General features: G+C 38.2%; 1 protein-coding gene across 1 annotated transcript in view; it reads right to left on the reverse strand.

Moving 5' to 3' along the window:
* Nucleotides 1–21902, reverse strand: part of LOC136876467 (uncharacterized) — a 484774-nt gene that overhangs the window by 301350 nt on the left and 161522 nt on the right. The window contains exons 5-6 of the mRNA XM_068228446.1: nucleotides 15677–15799; nucleotides 14773–15020 (exon numbers count right to left, since the gene is read on the reverse strand). Coding sequence (XP_068084547.1) covers nucleotides 14773–15020; nucleotides 15677–15799 — 371 coding nt within the window. The remainder of the gene's footprint in view (nucleotides 1–14772; nucleotides 15021–15676; nucleotides 15800–21902) is intronic.

Genomic DNA, 21902 nt, shown 5'->3' on the forward strand with positions numbered 1-21902 from the left:
GCAAGCAATTCATAAAGCTGCTCTCCGTTGTACAGCCGCAATTCTTGTCCGATATTTCGCAATTTTTAACGATGCAGCCCAAAGTTCCAAACCGTATAGCAGTATCGATTGAACAGTCGACATGAGAAGCCGCTTTTTACTAGATTTCGGCCCCCTGATATTTAAAATAATACCAATATAAATGGTCCGTCATTGGACATTATAAATTTTCCAGCTAACTCATTCTTGGTTGCCAGCGTTTCGCCCTCGTGTGCTAGGGTGGGCTCATCAGTTGGTACCTAGCACACCTACCAATACGCTGGCTAGTGCATACCATGGAGGCCACTGCGTAGGCTAACTGGAGCCACCGGCAGTGCCAATGCACTAAGAGACTTTGTCTCATTATCAAAAATTGATGCCTGCTTGGCCATCAGATGACATAGATGTTGATTCCCATGGGGAATCTGAAATATTTGTCCTGAATGAGTAGATTTATAATACCAATATAAATGGTCCGTCATTGGACATTATAAATTTTCCAGCTAACTCATTCTTGGTTGCTAGCATTTCGCCCTCGTGTGCTAGGGTGGGCTCATCAGTTGGTACCTAGCACACCTACCAATACGCTGGCTAGTGCATACCGTGGAGGCCACTGCGTAGGCTAACTGGAGCCACCGGCAGTGCCAATGCACTAAGAGACTTTGTCTCATTATCAAAAATTGATGCCTGCTTGGCCATCAGATGACATAGATGTTGATTCCCATGGGGAATCTGAAATATTTGTCCTGAATGAGTAAATTTATAATACCAATATAAATGGTCCGTCATTGGACATTATAAATTTTCCAGCTAACTCATTCAGGACAAATATTTCAGATTCCCCATGGGAATCAACATCTATGTCATCTGATGGCCAAGCAGGCATCAATTTTTGATAATGAGACAAAGTCTCTTAGTGCATTGGCACTGCCGGTGGCTCCAGTTAGCCTACGCAGTGGCCTCCACGGTATGCACTAGCCAGCGTATTGGTAGGTGTGCTAGGTACCAACTGATGAGCCCACCCTAGCACACGAGGGCGAAACGCTGGCAACCAAGAATGAGTTAGCTGGAAAATTTATAATGTCCAATGACGGACCATTTATATTGGTATTATAAATTTACTCATTCAGGACAAATATTTCAGATTCCCCATGGGAATCAACATCTATGTCATCTGATGGCCAAGCAGGCATCAATTTTTGATAATGAGACAAAGTCTCTTAGTGCATTGGCACTGCCGGTGGCTCCAGTTAGCCTACGCAGTGGCCTCCACGATATGCACTAGCCAGCGTATTGGTAGGTGTGCTAGGTACCAACTGATGAGCCCACCCTAGCACACGAGGGCGAAACGCTGGCAACCAAGAATGAGTTAGCTGGAAAATTTATAATGTCCAATGACGGACCATTTATATTGGTATTATAAATTTACTCATTCAGGACAAATATTTCAGATTCCCCATGGGAATCAACATCTATGTCATCTGATGGCCAAGCAGGCATCAATTTTTGATAATGAGACAAAGTCTCTTAGTGCATTGGCACTGCCGGTGGCTCCAGTTAGCCTACGCAGTGGCCTCCACGGTATGCACTAGCCAGCGTATTGGTAGGTGTGCTAGGTACCAACTGATGAGCTCACCCTAGCACACGAGGGCGAAACGCTGGCAACCAAGAATGAGTTAGCTGGAAAATTTATAATGTCCAATGACGGACCATTTATATTGGTATTATAAATTTACTCATTCAGGACAAATATTTCAGATTCCCCATGGGAATCAACATCTATGTCATCTGATGGCCAAGCAGGCATCAATTTTTGATAATGAGACAAAGTCTCTTAGTGCATTGGCACTGCCGGTGGCTCCAGTTAGCCTACGCAGTGGCCTCCACGGTATGCACTAGCCAGCGTATTGGTAGGTGTGCTAGGTACCAACTGATGAGCCCACCCTAGCACACGAGGGCGAAACGCTGGCAACCAAGAATGAGTTAGCTGGAAAATTTATAATGTCCAATGACGGACCATTTATATTGGTATTATAAATTTACTCATTCAGGACAAATATTTCAGATTCCCCATGGGAATCAACATCTATGTCATCCCCTGATATTTCCCATGAGTCTATTCAGTGCAGTCATGGTTTTCGCTGCCTTATCTGTTACCCATTGGATGTGGTCCCAATATGTAAGCTTAGTATCAAGCGTTACACCCAGATATTTTGTGCTCCTAGTTGTTTTAATGGCTATCTGCCCGATCTGCATCGGTACAACAGTATTAATCCTTTTCCTCATCAGGAGGACAATTTCTGTTTTATGATCTGCGAATTCTAACTTGTGATTTATAATCCATTCTTTGACACGTCGCATCACCTGATTCAATTCAAATTGAGCCAGCTCTAGGTTACGGGTTACTATCACAGCAGCCACATCATCAGCATAACCCACAAGTTTTACATCTTCTGGCATCTCCAGCCGTAACATACCATCATACATAATATTCCAAACGTGTGGTCCGAGAAATGAGCCTTGCGCTGCACCAGCTGTGAGCCATTTTCTTCTCTGACCATCTTCTGTGTCGTATAACAATGTACGGTCTTTCAAATAGTCTTGCAGTATATACATGAGATATTCTGGTAGCTTGAAAGGTTCTTGTAGAGCTTCCAAAATATCACTCCATCTTGCCGAGTTGAAAGCATTTTTGGCATCTAGAGTCACAAGAAGCGTCAGCTTTCTAGAGTAATGATTACCCATTTGAGCTCGTTCTGCTGTCTTCACCACTTCCTTCACAGCATCTAGCGTTGAGTGACCTCTGTGAAATCCATGTTGGTGGTCAGATAGGTCGCCAGCTAATCGGACTGCTGCTAGTTAGAGGTCTGTAACCTCCAGTTTTCCCTTTACTGATCAGAACCAATCTAGCTATCTTCCAACGAAAGCTAAAAATTCCCGCTTTCAAACAATGATTATACATTCTCAACAGCAGTTGAGGACATAATTCGACTGCCACCTTTAGTACTTCTGCTGGAATACCATCTGGTCCAGGGGCTTTCTTATTTCTAAGGGAATTAATTGCTGTTATCAATTCTTCAGTTGTAAAAGGTGGTACATTATCCAGTTCTTTCTCGGCCTCATCATCAATCCTCTCTGCATGATCAGGGTATAGTGTGTGTACTATTTCTTCCATGGTGCATGGATCCATGATAGGGCTTGGTAGCATCCCAAATTTCTTCATAACAATTTTGTACCCTAATCCCCATGGATTTTCATCCACTTCCTTAGACATTTCCCAGCTTTACTCTTTTTAATTGTATTTCACAGTCTTTTCTTCATAGTCTTATACTCTACTGAGAGAGCTTCATCATTATGTCGTGCTCTTTGTGTCCTTTGTCTGAGTCGCAGGCATTGTTTCCTCTGCTCAGCAATTTCTTCATTCCACCAATAAGCTGGACGCTTGCCTCTCTGTTGTTTGATTCTGTTCATTGATGCGTCACATGCTTGCTGAAGGAGTCTCATGGTGTGTTCCACGCATTTATTAGAAATTATGCTTCTTTTGCCTCCGTGACATGTATCCGTCATACAGTCCATTCCATTCTGTATTATTTCATGAAATTTTTCTCTATCCATAGTGGCTATGTTCCATCTTTCTGGCTTGTGCGTGGTAATCCTTAGATACGGAGTCTCTTGAAGTACATGAAAAGTGATATACTGATGATTGCTTCCAGTATATTCTTCAATTACTCGCCATTCAGTTATCCTAGACGCAATGTCTTCAGAAGCAAAGGTTACATCTGGTATAGTTTCCTGACATCCTGGTCGCCGAAAGGTTGTCACATTACCAACGTTGATAACCATTAATCCCAATCTGGTGACCATCTCCATTGTACGTCGGCCTCTAGAATCTGTTTGAGGCATGTTCCATTCAACTGCTTGAGCATTAAGATCACCAGCAACAACTAGGTTAGTGTTCATCCCTTGCAGAATATCTTCAAGCCCATCTAGTTTTGTCTGAAGTCAGAAATAGCCTCATTCAGGGTAAAATAACAGCTGACAAAAATTACCTTCTCAACTTGGACCCAGACAAACCCATCTCCACATCCTTGTTTTGTAACTGAATATTTTCCAAGGTCTGGTACCCATATTGCAGCTGTCCCTAGATTGTCTGAAAACCAGCCTGGTTGATCTCTGTCTTGATATTGTTTGCTAAGAATCAAGATGTCTGCTCCTATCTCATAGGTCATCTGCATCAATAGATCATTGGCAGTTAGACTCCTGTATATATTGGCTTGAAGGATCTGTACCATTCACCACTGCTTTTTGGCCTTTTCTAGTGCTTCATGTAACACAATACACTTGCCTGAGCCAAGAGCATGATGTCGTTTTGACTCTTCAATGCCCACATCTGTGCAAATTATGCAGCGTGGATTTGTTTTGCATCCTACTGCCATAATAATAATAATAATCATAATGGAAAGGGTGATAGACAACAAGCTGAAAATTACAGGCCAGTCAGTTTGACATGCATTGCATGTAAGCTTTGGGAAAGCATTCTTTCTGATTATATAAGACATGTTTGCAAAATTAATAACTGTTTCGACAGAAGGCAGTTTGGGTTTAGGAAAGGATATTCCACTGAAGCTCAACTTGTAGGATTCCAGCAAGATACAGCAGATATCTTGGATTCAGGAGGTCAAATGGACTGTATCGCAATTGACCTAAGGCACTTGATAGGGTATATCATGGGAGACTACTGCCAAAGATGAGTGCAATTGGACTAGGCAAAACAGTCACTGAATGGGTGGCTATATTTATAGAAATTAGATTCCAGAGAATTAGAGTAGGCAAATTTTTCTGTAATAATTAAGTGTAGTATTCCCCAAAGCAGTATTATTGGACTTTTATGTTTTTCTTATACAGTATACAGCATGATTCACCTGCCCCCTTCATTGTAGTTTTATAACACCCACGATATTCATTCCATCCTGAAAACATCTGCCCTGCCTGTATGCTTGGACAAACCAACCGGATATCTTGATATTTACCGCTTCACCATGATAGGACGCCATAATGTTATACTTGTATTAAACACTGGAAGACGTGTGTGTGCCTTCTAGATCATATGAACCTGACACACCGGCAAAACACTAAAATGATATTGTGACCACAGTAAACCTAATACCTGCTATAAGCTGCCCACTATGCCATACAGAACCGTAATGTAGTTGGTAAAGGCATGGTGGAGCGGGCTTGCATGTCAGGTGGGAGGTTCGAGTCCGGGGCAAAAATTACAAATTTTTCAAATATTTATTTAATACATACTGCACATAACGTAAGTTTAATACCCGCAAATTGTGTGTGAATGAATGTGTTGCCACAGGAGGCTAAATATCTGACTCTGGGGTATGCAGTGCCACCTAGGCTATATGGACTTCTTAAAATACATACAGAAGACATTCCCCTCAGACCAAATTTAGTGCAGTAGGTTCTCCTACGTATGCTTTGGCTAAATACCAAAGAAAGTAGCTTCAGCCACGTATAGGACATACTGAATTATATGTTAGGGACTCTCTGTATTTCGCCAACAAATTGTCATCCATAACCCTTCAACCCAATGCATTTCTGGTGAATTTTGATGTGGAATTCTCATTCACTAAGGTGCCAATTGACTTGGTCATATCCTTCATTGAGTATCTGTTCCCAGAGGAGATTACTATGCTATTTCACCACTGCACGACTTCGAGTTATTTCTTGTGGGGTGGGCAATTTTATGAACAGATGGATGGGGATACTATGGGAAGTCCACTTTCACCGGTAGTGGCTAATATCTTTATAGAGCATGTTGAGAGGGAGGCTATTGCTTTGGTGCCCGTCAAACGTAGGATTGGTGGAGGGAGTAGATGTCACATATGTGGTATGGACAGAAGGTCCTGAGAAACTTAATGTATTTTTAAACCACTTAAATCTGCAACATCCTTCAATTAAATTTGCTATGGAGATGGAGTCCGATGGATGCCTTCCTTTCTTGGATGTTCTAGTAAGAAAGAATCCAGACGACTCCTTAGGACATATCGTCTATCGTAAGCCTACTCACACAAATCGCTACCTCCATTCAGATTCTCACCACCATCCATCATAAAAACAGGGCATTGTCATGACACTCATCACAAAAGCGACATAAATTTGTGAGTCAACAAATATCCAGGAGGAGGAGATGGACACGCTCAAAGTCGCGTTCAAGGGTAATGGTTACAACAATGTACAGATTCATAGAGCCCTACATTCCAGAGGGACGACTAATCAAAGCTCACAGAAAGAAGAAGTGAGGGGAACTGCCTACCTGCCTTACATTCACAACTCCACAGACAGAATTGCCAAGGCCCTTCAGAAGCAAAATATAAAACCCGTATTTGGCACCGTCAAAAATATTGCTCATACTTCAGGTACAACATATGAATTATAACACAGTAGAGATTTCCACCTATTCAACACTAAGAAGTATTTACAATACTTACATTACATGGGACTAGTTTCAACCCTCCTCAGGGTCATCATCAGCCATATTAAAACATACACAATGTATGGCGAAATCCTAAAACATGTTATTTAACAGTAAGAATCCTTCAATATGAAGTGTAGTTGAAATGTTGCAAATGAAAATGAAAGATATTACGTGCGATGCAGGTGAGTAATAATTAATACAAGTAAATAATACATACTAAGAAGTCTGGAATAAAAGTACAAATAAGGTGCTCTGTGTTGTAAAAATTTATACACTCATGGAATTCAGTAGGTCCTGGTAATAATGAACACAATGTAAAATGACACACATAAAAATATACAAGTATTTACAATGTCTGGGTAGTAAAATGTGATACTCTCTAGATGCAGAGTCGACTTTACACTGTATCAGCTTAAGCAGAGAATTTGGCAGTTGGTGTATTAAGTAACCAAGCCGTGTTGATGGGCTGCATTATTGATTGTTGGAGTTGTGCAGAATGTGAAGCTGTTTTGAATTCTTGTTAAGAAGAAAGTAGACGCTGTGCATGGAGACATTAATTGGTGGAATTCCAGTTCATAGCGGAAACCAAATTGGACCTTGCGCTGCGGTATGTGTAGTTTAACTGATAGTGTGCAAAAATACAGAAAAGGTTTGGGCCCTAATTATAGGCAAGAAACCAAATTTTGGTATTTTGGCTGTATTTTCATGAAAACTCACTCATAAGTCCCCTTAAGGCCTTGTAGTATGAGTAATTATGCCCCTGTTCATTTTTTATAGTTCTTAGGATAACCGTGTCTACATTTTGGTTCCCTTTGTGAACAGTACTTGACCTAATAGTGGAATTTTGTAATAGATAAGCCCACCATGGGGCAACCAGTGTATGAACATTTTGAAGTGAGGTCACTCTGGGGGTTACTGAGTGTAACTGAGATTATAAACAGAAAAAGATTGCTTGATTAAAGCTATCTTCTCTTGTTTCCTGGAGCTGTGACCCCTATAAAATTGTACCAGCTTGGAGCAAATATGTTATTATTATACAATCTTCCTTCAACAGCTGCAGGTTGCCTAAAGACAAAGAGTACCTTAACAACAATAATGGATGTGGATACAATAGATAATGTGATCGTATGATGTTAAATGTAGGCAATCGAGTGAGGCATGTCATGACATTGTACCTGTCAGGAGCAATTATGCTCTTTCATGTCATCCCTCCTCTGGCAAACTAACGAATCTGCAAATTGTCAAAAAATTAGGAGAGCTGAAAGAAGTTGTGATTACGCATGTCAAATCAATTTTTATATTTAATGATTGATTTTATGTATTAGCCATACAGAATGAGCTGCAGATGTGAGACTTTGTCAAAGAGTAGACATTATATAAATAATAAAATCTAGACCAAAACTTTACAACTACAGGTTCTCTTATTCGTCACTTTTGCTAGTTCGCCATAGTGGGGATGGTATGTAAGTTAATGACTGGGCATTCTCCCAAGTAATTTTGTAGCTGATTAAGGACTTTTAAGTCCAATGCATTGTTGGAGCTGATGAGCTCATTATTATGTAAATATGGCCAAGCTGTATTTCAACTATTTTTTGTTATGTCATCAAATTTTTCCCTCTGAATTTTAAGAAAGGAAAGGAAGAAAATTTCCTAATTTTGTTACAGTAAATATTTGCTCTAAGTGATCCCCTGTCCAGCTATTGAACCCAGGCACTTCCTATTCCTCTGTGAGTAACAGAATTACAGCAGCAGCAATAATAATAATAATAATAATAATAATAATAATAATAATAATAATAATAATAATGTTCCCTTTTATACAAATTTTCATTTATTCTTACACATCCTGCACTTTCTTCTAATATTTGCTTCATAGAAAATTATGTGTTGTTTGACTCATCAGTCCATAGACTGGTTTGATGCCACCCTATCCTGTGCTAACATTTTCATTTCTACGTAACTACTGCATCCTACATCTGCTCTAATCTGCTTGGCATATTCACACCTTGGTCTACCCCTATCGTCTTACTGCCTACACTTCCTTCATAAACCAAGTGAACAAGTCCTGGGTGTCTTAAGATGTGTCCTATCATTCTATCTCTTCTTCTCATCAAATTTAGCCAAATTGATCTCCTCTCACCGACCAGATTCAGTATCTTTTCATTCGTGATTTGATCTATCCATCTCACCTTCAGCATTCTTCTGCAACACGACATTTCAAAAGCTTCTCTTCTCTTTCTTTCCGAGCTAATTATCGTCCATGTTTCACTTCCATACAATGCCACACTCCAGATGAAAGTCTTCAGAAATATCTTTCTAATTCCTATATCAATGTTTGAAGTGAGCAAATTTCTTTTCTTAAGAAAGCTCTTCCATGCTTGTGCTAATCTGCAATTTATGTCCTCCTTACTTCTGCCATCATGTTATTTTACTACCCAATTAACAATATTCATCTACTTCCTTTAAGACTTCATTTCCTAATTTAATATTTCCTGCATCACCTGCCTTTGTTCGACTGCACTCCATTACTTTTGTTTTGGACTTATTTATTTTCATCTTGTACTCCTTACCTAAGACTTTGTCCATACCATTCAGCAGCTTCTCCAGATCTTCTGCAGTCTCAGATAAAATAACAATATCATCGGCAAATCTCAAGGGTTCGATTTCCTCTCCTTGGATTGCGATTCCTTTTCCAAATTCCTCTTTGATTTCCTTTACTGCCTGTGCTATGTAAATAATGAAAAGGGGGGGGGGGGGGGGTACAAACTGCAACCTTGCCTCACTCCTTTCTGGATTGCTGCTTCTTCTTCTTCAAAGCCCTCAATTCTTATGACTGCAGACTGATTTTTATACAGATTGTAGATAATTCTTCATTCTCAGTATCTGATCCCAATCACTTTCAGAATATTAAATAGCTTGGTCCAATCAACATTATCGAATGCCTTTTCACGATCTACGAATGCCATGTACATGGGCTTGTCCTTCTTAATTCGATCCTCTAGGATCAGACGTAAAGTCGGGATTGCTTCAAGTGTTCCTAGATTTCTTCTGAAGCCAAACTGATCTTCACCCAACTAAGCTTCATCTTTTCTTTCCATTCTTCTGTAAATAATAATACGTGTTAAAATTTTGCAGGCATGAGATACTAAACTAATGGTGCGGTAGTTTTCACACTTATCAGCACCAGCTTTCTTGGGAATAGGTATAACAACATTCTGCTGAAAATCGGATGGCACTTCTCCTGGCTCATACATTTTACACACTAAATGGTATAACCTTGCCATGCTGCTTTCTCCTAAGGCAGTCAGTAATTCAGAAGGAATGTCATCAATTCCAGGTGCCTTGTTCCTATTTAGGTCTCTCACAGCTCTGTCAAACTCTGACCTCAAAATTGGGTCTCCCATTTTATCAGCATCAACTGCCTCTTTTTGTTCCAGAACCAAATCATCTACATCTTTACCTTGATACAACTGTTGGATATATTCCTGCCATCTTTCTCCTTTGTCTTCTTTCCCTAGAAGTGGCTTTCCATCTGAGCTCTTAATATTCATACACCTAGATTTCCTTTCTCTAAAGGTTTCCTTGATTTTCCTGTATGCAGCATCTACCTTCCCTAGGACCATAAAACCTTTGACATCCCTGCACTTCTCCTTCAGCCATTCTTTCTTAGCTACCTTGCACTTCCTATCCACTTCATTTTTTAATTGCCTGTATTCTTTTCTGCCCTCTTCATTTCTAGCATTCTTGTATTTTCATTGTTCATCAATCAGATCTAGTATCTCCTGAGTTATCCATTGATTCTTAGTTGATCTTTTCTTCCTTCTTAACATTTCTTCAGCAGCCCTACTGACTTCATTTTTCATGACTATCCACTCTTCCTCTATTGTGTTTCCTTCAGCTTTTTTATTTAGTCCATGTGCAACATGTTCCTTGAAACAATCCCTCACACACTTTTCTTTCAACTTGTCTAGATCCCATCTCCTTGCATTCCTTCCTTTCTTCAATTTCTTCAACTTCAGATGGTATTTCATGACCAACAAGTTGTGGTCAGAGTCCACGTCTGCTCCTGAGAAAGTTTTGCAATCCAACATCTGGTTTCTTAATCTCTGCCTAATCATAATGAAGTCTATTTGAGACCTTCCAGTGTCTCCAGGTCTCGTCCACGTTGGACTTCGGTATGGCAATGGTGGCGGAAGAGGGAAACTTATAGCTTATGTACTCCAGTGGAGCGGCCTAGAATAACACCCGGCAGTAGGTATAAAAATAATGCCTTTGGAAGTGGTGACCCCATCGTAATAATAGCCTATGTATGGTATGGTACTAGGAAATCAACCTCCAAAAAGGTTAGGGCGTCCCCTGCTTAAAGTGACGTGCAGTTTTCAGGGTACTGGGGGAACTGTGAGAAATGGGCAATCAGTAACCAATGTTAAGATAGCATATAAATTATACACTGGAGAGTTTTCCACCTATTCAATACTAAGCTGTATTTACAATGTTATTTACATTACATGGGACTAGTTTCAACCCTACTTAGAGTCATCATCAGCCATATTAAACAAACACAAAATTTGATGAAATCCTAAAACATGTTTATAAGGAGTAGGAATCTTATGAATATATAATTTACAATATGAAGTGTGGTTGAATTGGGCAAGGGCTATGGTGCTCAAAATGCTGCAAATGAAATTGAAATATTACGTGTGACATAGGTAAGCAATAAATAATACAAGTACACTAAACATGCTGAAAAGTCTGGAATAAAAGTACAAATGAGGTGCTCTGTGTTGTAGGTTAAAAATCATACTGAAATGCCATTGTGAAGGAAGTGACTGTGGCCTTAAGGTACAGCTCGAGCATTCTTCTAGTGAGAAAATGGGAAAACACGGTAAACCATCTTCAGGGCTGACCAGAATGGGGTTCGAACTCACTATCTACCAAATGTAAGCTCACAGCTCTGTGACCCAAACCACACAGCCAAATCATACTGAAATTTTTAACCTACAACACAGAGCACCTCATTTGTACTTTTATTCCAGACTTTTTAGCATGTTTAGTGTACTTGTATTATTTATTGCTTACCTATGTCACACGTAATATTTCAATTTCATTAGCAGCATTTTGAGCACCATAGCCCTTGCCCAATTCAACCACGCTTCATATTGTAAACTATATATTAATAAGATTCCTACTGCTTATAAACATGTTTTAGGATTTCATCAAATTTTGTGTTTGTTTAATATGGCTGATGATGACCCCAAGTAGGGTTGAAACTAGTCCCATGTAATGTAAATAACATTGTAAATACAACTTAGTATTGAATAGGTGGAAAATTCTGTGTATAATTTATTTATTATCTCAGTTCAATACGGACCAACAACATGAAGTTCATAACCCTTGATTAAGATAGCAACAGTAAATCTTATAACCCTGACAGGAAAGGCAGAGGAAGTAGTAGATTTCATGGAGAAGGAGAAGGTGGAAATGATGGGACTGAGTGAAGTGAAATGGAAAGGTAATGGAAGGAAGAAATTGAGGAAAGGATACACATTATACTGGACTGGTGGCCAAGAGGCAATAAACAATGTGGGACTAATCATTTTGGAGCAATTGGAGGAGTATGTTGAAGTGGTAGAATGTGTGAGTGACAGAATAGTGAAGATTAGACTAAAGATGAAGAATGAAGTGATGGACTTCATACAAGTGTATGCACCACAGATGGGAAGCAGGGAAGAAGACATTGAAAGATTGTTAGAGAAAGTAGAAAGATAAATTACAGGCGTGGAAATGGTTACTATGGGAGATCTGAATGCACAGGTTGGAAACGAGAGACAAGGAAAGGAAGAAGTCATTGGACCATATGGATATGGGAAAAAGAACTGCGAAGGAGAGGAGCTAGTGGACTTCTGTGAAAGGAATATACTTATAGTGGGGAATACATGGTTTTGAAAGAAAAACAGCAGGAAAATTACAAGATATGGGTGGGGTGACAGAACAAAATCAGTAATTAGCAACTCTTTGGTGGAAAAGACAAATCGCAGGATGTTGATGGATGTGACAGTTTTACCAAGAGAAGCATTTGATGGGGACCATAGAGTTGGGGTGGCAAAATTATGGTTGGGAAAAATGGAAAAACTAAAAGAGATAGGAGAAAGCAAAATAAAAATATGGAGATTAAAAGAAAAATGTACAGACAGATTTTCAGGAGAGATTAAAGCAACAAATCCCAGTTACTGAAGTGGAAAATGTAGAAGAGGAGTGGGCCAATTTTAAAAAGGCATTTGTTAGTGCAGCAGAGAGTGCTTGTAGCACGTCATCTACAGGAGTAAAAGAAAAGAAAACACCGTGGTGGAATGAGGAAGTGAGGAAAAGTGGTGAAAGAAAAGAAGACAGCCTGGTAAGAAAGGAACCGAGATCAAATAGAAGAAAGCAAAAGGAAGTATCTCAACAGCACACAGAGATATAAGAAAGTGGTAGGAGAAGAAAAGAGGAAGAGTTGTGAAGAATTTTGACAAAAAATGGAAGCGGTTGTAAGTGGCAGTAAAAGGATGCTGTATGAACTTATAAGGAGTAAGATGATAGAAAGAGTTACCACAAAGCTAGTGAAAAAGGAAGATGGGGAACTTTTAACACACCCAGAATAGATAAAGGGAAGATAGAAGGAGTATTTTGATAAGCTATTGAATGTGAACAACAGTGTGAGGACTCTACAACAGAGGATTATATAACAATGCTGGAGGTAGAGTTAGCGGTACAAAGGATGAAGATGGGAAAAGCAACAGGGATCGATGAAATCAGTGTGGAAATGATAAAGGTTGTTGGACCTGTTGGTATGCAATGGTTGTACCAATTTCTAAAGTGTATGTAGAAATACAAATGTGTACCAGAAGACTGGAGAAAAGATATAACACCAGTGTTTAATAAAGACGAGAAGAAAGTTTGTGTTAACTATAGAGGAATCACACTTATATTGCAGATAGTTAAAATACTGCAAAGGATATTAGAAAGTAGAATGAGAAGAAAGAAAGAAAGAGAGATTGAAGGAAAGTTACAAGAGGAACAATATGGCTTCAGGAGTGGAAGATCTACAGTGAGACAGCTGATCGAAAAGGAATGGGAATATGGAAAGGATCTGGTCATGACTTTCATAGATATAGAAAAGACATATGGTAGTGTATCCAGAGAGAAGGTTTGGGAAACCATGGTTAAAAAGAGACTCAGAAGAGAATGTTAGAAATGGTGCAAGCCATATACAACTGTGTTAGCAGAGTACTGACCCCAGCTGGAAAGACAGAATGGTTTAGGAAACCTATGGAGATAAAGAGATAAAGATACTGCTATTTGCAGAAGATGTTGTGATCTGGAGAAAAGACAGCAAAGAAGTGCAACAACAATTAGGTGTACTGAATGGAAAAATTGAGAAGTATGGCATGAAAATTAGTACAAAGAAAAGCAAGACTATGATGATGTTGAGAGGGAAAAGGCAAGGAAAGGGCAATGAAAATTAGAAGTCAGAGTCTGGAAATTGTGGACAGCTTTAAATACCTAGGAAGTGAATCAATGCAAAATGCTGGGGTGAACACAGAGATTAGCAGGAGGGTACAGCAGATTAATGCATTCTACCAAAGTAAGAAAACTTGTTTAGAGCAAAGAAGTACCAAGGAAAAGTAAAGAGATAATGTAAAAAATGTACTATGTACCCATACTGACTTATGCAGCTGACAACTGGACTTGGATGAGCAGGCAAGAGAGTAGAATTCAAGCCAATGAGATGAAATTCCTAAGAAGTATGATAGGAAAGACAGTGAGAAATGAAGATGTTAGGAAAGAAGTTGGGATAGGAAAGCTAAGTGAGAGAATTGGAAAGAATAAACTAAGGTGGTTGGGACATGTAAAGAGGATGGAGGAGAATATAATTCCAAGACAGATGCTGGAGGCAAAGTGTGAGGGCAAGAGAGTGAGAGGAAGACCTAGAACAGAGTGGATTGAATCAGTGAAGAGCGGCATAAGACGACGAATTTTAGACTCGGACAAGACTATGGAAGAGGAATGGTGGAAGGAAAGAGTAAGATGTAGAAGTGCCATAAATACCTCGACCTGGCAGGAGCTGGTTAAGGGGAAGTGATGATGATGATGATGATGATGTAATGAAGAAAACAACCAATGGATGAACAAAATTTTATGCTCACCTTCCATATTTTTTACACCTCAAATTTTCCTTGCACATATCTATCTGAATTTGAATTTAAAAGCTTAAAATTACGACTTACAAGAGTTATTTTGTGATCTTGATGAGTAACCAGTAGCCATGTCGCAGCTGTGTTTTGGCTATTGGGATAATATGGAGTGGAAAAACTTCCAGAATCATCCGTCAATATGTAATTACGTGAAGAATCTCCAGAACATGTTCTTCTGTCATCGTTCAAACTATATCCGTTAGGACATGAGCAGACTGGCTCAAAATTTGACAAGTAGCAGTTTACTTGGCAACCTCCATTGTTCACTTCACAACTGAATGCTAAAACAAAATTACCAGATGTTATTGAACATCACAATATTCAGGGAAAAAATGAGTAATGATGTAGTTACTGGTTAGTAATTGGTAGTAAATTGCAAATCAAGTCATATATAGAAAGATAGGAACATCAAAAGAAATATATAATAGGAAAAAAAAAAAAAACAATGGTAATTCAGTGTGGGAAAAAAATAGAAAGAAAATACAAATTGACAAGGACAATCTCTGCTTCATTGCATATCACTGTCTTCAAATAGATTGGTTCTTTCCTCATTTATCCCAGTTATTCTACATCCATTTATTCTCAGCCCCCAATGAGCTCAATTTCTGCTTCTCAGCTTCATCAGGAGGGCAGACTTCAACAAGCCATCTTATAGATCTTCAAGTTTTGATAAGGGAAGTGTAGGACAAGAAGATGGCCAGATAAATACATAAAAGAAGAAAAGACAAAAAAAAAAAGATAAATACAGGTGATAACAGACTAAGGAACACTGGCTGCCATAAAACCTCAGTGAACTAAAATCTGTAAATGTAATGAAAGCTAGGGTAACACACTGCGTTGTTTTCTCTAGAAATTGCATTCCAAGATCTACTTACTTCATCTCTGACAAAAATAAATAATAGGAATAAAATAATGAAAAACTTTTAATACTACTCACTCTTATCTGAAAGTTCAAATGGTCTCATTTCAACCATATTTACAATCCAGTTATCTCTCTGTCCCCAGGTGCAGTCATTACCAGTAGGTATGCACTGGAATTGTGGCATGTCTGAAAAAGGATCTGAAAAGAGAAAAGAGGATGTCAACAAATGGACAGTGTTTGGTTTAATCACCTCACCTCAACCTCAGTCACTACTGATCTGCATAACTTACGACTGCATTTAGGGCAGTCCCCCAGGTGGCAGATTCCCTATCTTTTGTTTTCCTAGACTTTTCTTAAATGATTGCATAGAAATTGGAAATTTATTGAACATCTCCCTTGGTAAGTTATTCCAAACCCTAACTCCCCTTCCTATAAACAAATATTTGCCCCAATTTGTCCTCTTGAAATTCCAGCTTTATCTTCATATTGTGATCTTTCCTACTTTTAAAGACACCATTCATACTTATTCGTCTACTGATGTCATTCTACGCCATGTCTCCACTGACAGCTTGTAACATACCACTGTGGGAATCAACATCTATATCACATAACATACCACTTAGTTAAGCAGCTCGCTTCCTTTCTACCAAGTCTACCAAGTCTTCCCAGCCCAAACTTTGCAATATTTTTGTAATGCTACTCTTTTGTTGGAAATCACCCAAAACAAATCAAGCTGCTTTTCTTTGGATTTTTTCCTGTTCATGAATCAAGTAATCCTGGTGAGGGTCCCATACACTGGAACCATAGTCTAGTCTAGTTGGGGTCTTACCAGAGACTTATAAGCCCTCTCCTTTACATCCTTACTACAACCCCTAAATACCCTGATAACCATGTGCAGAGATCTGTACCCTTTAGTTACAATCATATTTATGTGATTACCCCAATGAAGACCCTTCCTTTTAATTAACACCTAGGTACTTACAATGATCTCCACTAGGAACTTCCAACCCATCAGTGCAGTAATTAAAACTGAGAGGACCTTTCCTATCTGTGAAACTCACAACCTGACTTTTAACCCTGTTTATCATCACACCATTGCCCACTGTCCATCTCACAACATTATCGAGGTCATTTTGCAGTTGCTCACAATCTTTTAACTTATTTATTACTCTGTACAGAATAACATCATCTGCAAAAAGCCTTATATCTGATTCCACTTCTCTACTTATATCATCTATATAATGTACCCATCCCGGGCATATTAGGGCAACTATTACATAATTTGGTTTTACAAACAGATGTATAGATGGAATTGTTGGATGAGAACCTTCAGAAGTCACTTCCCGGGCTTGAAGTCTCGTCCTCCCTACTTTCATTGCGTCACCGGCTGAACTCACAAAGCATATGGGCAGTGGAATGTTCGAAAAAGAAAATAGGCACTACATAAAATATAACGAAAGTAGGGTTCTCTATAATGTGAGAGGAATACACTAATATTATTTGAATGAGAAGAATCTTCATTGAAATATATTTGCTAAATATTTTATTATACTGATAAAATCACTTGGTTAGTACACGAGATAATAAAATAATAATAATAATAATAATAATAATAATAATAATAATAATAATAATAATAATAATAATAATCGTATGGCCTCAGCTACCGTGTGTAGACATTTCAATTTGACGCCACCTGGCTGTCTGCTTGTCAATTTCGACGTTCCGTTTTACTCTAGGCCCACTAGATGGCAGACCGAGTAAACCAAAAATCTCTTGGGCGTCTATGGCTGAGATTTAATGAATTTTGTCGGGTAAACACCAAATGTGTCACCAGAGATCTTTTACATGCAGATATCGTACAACATGGAGTGTCTAATGGAATTTTTTCCGCCCTTCAAAAATCCGACTACCTCTGCTGGGTTTGAACCCGCTATCTTGGGATCCGGAGGCCAACACTCTACCGCTGATCCACAGAGGCAGCTAGTACATGAGATGATGCCGTATTACAACACATAAACAAACAAACAAAAAAAAAAAGCAATCAAGATTGAAGCAATAATTATATATAGTATGCCTTAACGTCCTTTTAGTTTATTCACAATTGTACTTGCTGCTTGGCATACCTTAAATCATTTGATTAATATGCACTGATACATGGATTTTATTTATTTATAACAATGATATTAAATGGCATCTATTTACTTTAATAAGCTGATCAAAAATGGATACTAAATGGCATCCATTACTTTAATTAACTATCGTTAATCATCATGGTTGTGGAATGAATGCATTCCACAAGTACATTTTACACACGAGATTGCATCGCCGTATATCAAGCACATGGTCTATTTGACCATGACAGTTATATATTACACTGAACACATACGTGTATTCTGGGTTTACCTAAGAGATTATATTCAAAGAAAAATCAACCAACGCTGATATTGAACCCATCACCATAAAACACTTTGGGAATAATAATACATATAAACACATTACATAGGAAAAATATCAAACATAGCACACAATACATCTTGAATATATGGCTTAATCAAGCCATAGTATCAGGTTGGATCCATGGTTCCAACATGAGTCGAACTCAGGTTCTTCAGCTTACGAGGTAAAAATCTGAGCTAATTTAATGCATAAAACTGGAGAGAGGTTTATCCTTCGCAAAATCAGAAAATTATCCATGTTACTCATAACATATCATTAGAATGGAATCGATACTTTACTGGCAAATGAAAGGAATCTTGGAGGTAAATGACAAGCTTGTTGGAAACAACACAATCTCCTCTCAAACTCTACAAGTCCTCACGTCGTAAATCTGTCAACCATGACAATAGCTGTGTGTCCAGCTCTGCGGTTACAAACACATTGTACTTCTCATTTCTTTCTTTCTTTCTTTCTTTCTTTCTTTCTTTCTTTCTTTCTTTCTTTCTTTCTTTCCTTTTCCTTTATATCATCGCGGCTCGTTCTCGAGTACGCATTCATTTGAGAGCCATTACTTCTTATTATTTATTATCCGGCTATGTTCAGCCTAATTCAATATATCACAACAGCCATAATTATAATAATCCTTTATCATTCCAACATCTCAAACATCTCACAAGCTTCACCTTCCATATCATGCCACTGCATATCAAATCCGTTCCATTAATATACAGAGAAGACTCCATTCTCACAGGTTATCTAGTTAATTTAATTCCACTCACGTCTCTATATAATTCAGATATTACCTCGGTTTGGGACATCTTCAATGATTATCTATTATCATTTGGGATTTATAAATACCTGAATCACCTTGAAGCAAACATATGGTTTATATTTAAATTACAGTACTACGAAAGTCTTTACCAGATAGTAACATTATGAAGGAGTTATAAATTTAGCTAAAGCGCTATTCTTCTCAAAATATGTGCTTCACATACACTAAGAATTTATGGGATCTATATAATAATTCATGCAAATAAGCCTGCTAAAGATCAATGAATATTATTAAATCACCTGAAAACCCTAATTAAAATAATAAATAATCTTTTCCCAGTCACACGCGTATAGTGTTCCCTACATTTAATATTATTGATTATAACATATTAATATTTACAAAATAAAAATTGGTACTGGCATGCAAATCTCGTGGTTTAATGTATTCAAATTAAATGTACTTATCGAATGTTGGGTATGGTTTGCTGTCATCTCGAGGTACACCTTAGATTTTTACACCATCTGGATGAGTGGTCTTCTCTTTGATAGTCCTTGGTTCCTCTTCATCCTAATATGATCCATGTCTCGAACTGTGGTCTTCTTAGTTGAGTCTCTGGACATCCCCTGTAGAAATGACTGCAGGCACTTAGGTGCGATTCTTGTAGGCTCCAGTCCTGGGTTCGATGATCACTCACGAACATACAGGCAAAAATGGGAAATCAGTTACTAAACACTGTTTATGTGCTTTCAAAGAATCTACTGGTGATAAGATCCACTAATAACTTCAAATAGATTAATGCAAATAGTGGCAAGTTTGTAGAAATCACTGTTCATTTCCCCATTAATCACACAGTCTATCACCACGAGTGTCCATGGAGTATGCAAATGCTAATTTTATCAGGAATAGTTCTTTAATTCTACTGAATGTCACTCACTCTTAAAATGCTTTAGATCGGTCACTATTAATTACTGAACGTAATTAGCTGTCTCACTACCTCTAAACAACCTGATGCATTTGCCCTTTCACTAATGATTGCATCATGAGCCGCAACTGACTGTCGTTGATATTTAAAAATATTAATATTGAGATAACACTTCTCTTCATCAATACTGTACATTATCTTGTACCATACGGCTTATTCCACAATATTTTACATTGCACTGATGTGTTTTTCTTCCTTGACACAACACTTCATACACTGATATCCAAGTTCACTCCTAACGTGTGAGTACTGCGGCTACACAAATGAAAATGGGATACTGCATCTAAGTCCAAGTCCTACTTATAACATCCGGACTGAATGGGGGAGAGGAGGTAAACCACGCCCCTGTTCAAAATGAGCTCCGGTAATCGGAATCTTTCAGCGACATGAAAACAATCAAATTATAGCTCACAACCCCTACTTTCTACTGATCTCATATAAACCTAAAACGATCAGTAGATCATTCACAATCTCAAAAGCGTCCTTTTAGAAATTCACGCGTCATGGTTCATCACGCAAGACCTCTCACTTTCTTCCACACGTTGTCAGATTTCAGCAGTCATCTTTAATCTGCGTACTACTGAATGATAGGCGTCATTACCGATCCACTATTCAAGTATTGCATTTGTATGCATCAACAATTAGCATTAAAAACATCGGTTCGAATGAGAACTGACTCATAAATTTCCAAAAATTATCTCAGATGAAGGTGTTCTTCTTCTTCCTCTTTTTAGTAAATTATGGTGAAGTGGCACCAATGAAGGCGGTGTTGAATTGGTAAGGACATTTATTTCTGGGGGGTTAACACACCTTAATTCAGCCCACTCTCCGACAACCTGCATTTCCACGCATAGGTTCATCTCTCCTTCTCACTCGCTCGAAAAGAAAGCGCGATTTCAAGGTTCAGCAGTACTGCGCTATCCTTTTCTTGTTACAGCGCAGAAAACTGCTCCCTTTGGGCTGGGATATTGCAAATCACATCCCGGTTCGGCATGTAGACTGCTAATTACTACATTATATGTCACAGAATGTTGCGGAAAACGGTATATATAATTAACCAAACCTCCTAACATGCCTATGGCATGGTGATGAACGGTTACAATACGTATATAAATATAAAATAACTTGTCCTGACTGACTGATTCATTATTGCCGAGCCAAAACTGCTGGACATAAAGGAATAAAATTTTGGGGATACATTCATATTACAATGTAGGTGCTCACTAAGAGATTATTTTTGGATATTCCTTCGCTAAAGGGGTGAATTTTCTATATCTCAAAAACTGAACACTTTAAAGGCATGAAAATTGGTATTTAGAATCTCCTTTAAAAACAAAGAACATGCTTTTTTGTTTTTGGAAAATCCTGTTAACTGGATGAAAAAAGGTGAAAAATGGGTTGATTACCTTTTATGTGGATACTTATATCTCAAAAACTGAAGATGTTACAGTTATGAAAATTGGTATTTGAAGTCTCCTTTAAAAATAAAAAAAAGGACGTACTTTTTTTGTTTTTGGAAAATCTACATAAGGGTGGTGAACAGGAGTGACAAAGGAGAGGAATTCTTAAAATGAGTATATCTCAAAAACATAGCATATTACAGACATGAAAATTGGTATTTGGAATCTCCTTTAAAAATAAAGAAACATGTATGTGTTTATGTTTTTGGTAAACCTACTTAACGGGGGAGGGGGGGGAGGGTGAACAGGACTGACAAATGGGGGTGAATTTTTAAAATGAGTATATCTCAAAATACGGAACATGTTACTGATTTAAAAATTGGTATATTTAATCTCTTCTAAAAATAAAATAACACATAGCGGTACATTGTTTTGGAAAAATCACTAGAGGGGGGGGTGGTGATGGTGGTGGTGGTAAAAAAGGACTGAAAGAGGGGTTGAAATTTAAAATGAGTATATCTCAAAAATGGAACATGTTACAGACTTAAAATTGGTATATTTAATCTTTTTTTAAATAAATTAACACATACTTTTTGTTTTCAAAAAAATTACTTGGGGGGGTAAAAAGGACTGAATGAGTGGTTAGATTATTTTTATTAGGAAGATGTTACAGACGTGAACATTGGTATTTGGAATCTCCTTTAAAAA

The sequence above is a fragment of the Anabrus simplex genome, chromosome 6 (genome assembly GCF_040414725.1).
Source record: "Anabrus simplex isolate iqAnaSimp1 chromosome 6, ASM4041472v1, whole genome shotgun sequence".
In the NCBI taxonomy this organism is placed as follows: Eukaryota; Metazoa; Arthropoda; class Insecta; order Orthoptera; family Tettigoniidae; genus Anabrus; species Anabrus simplex.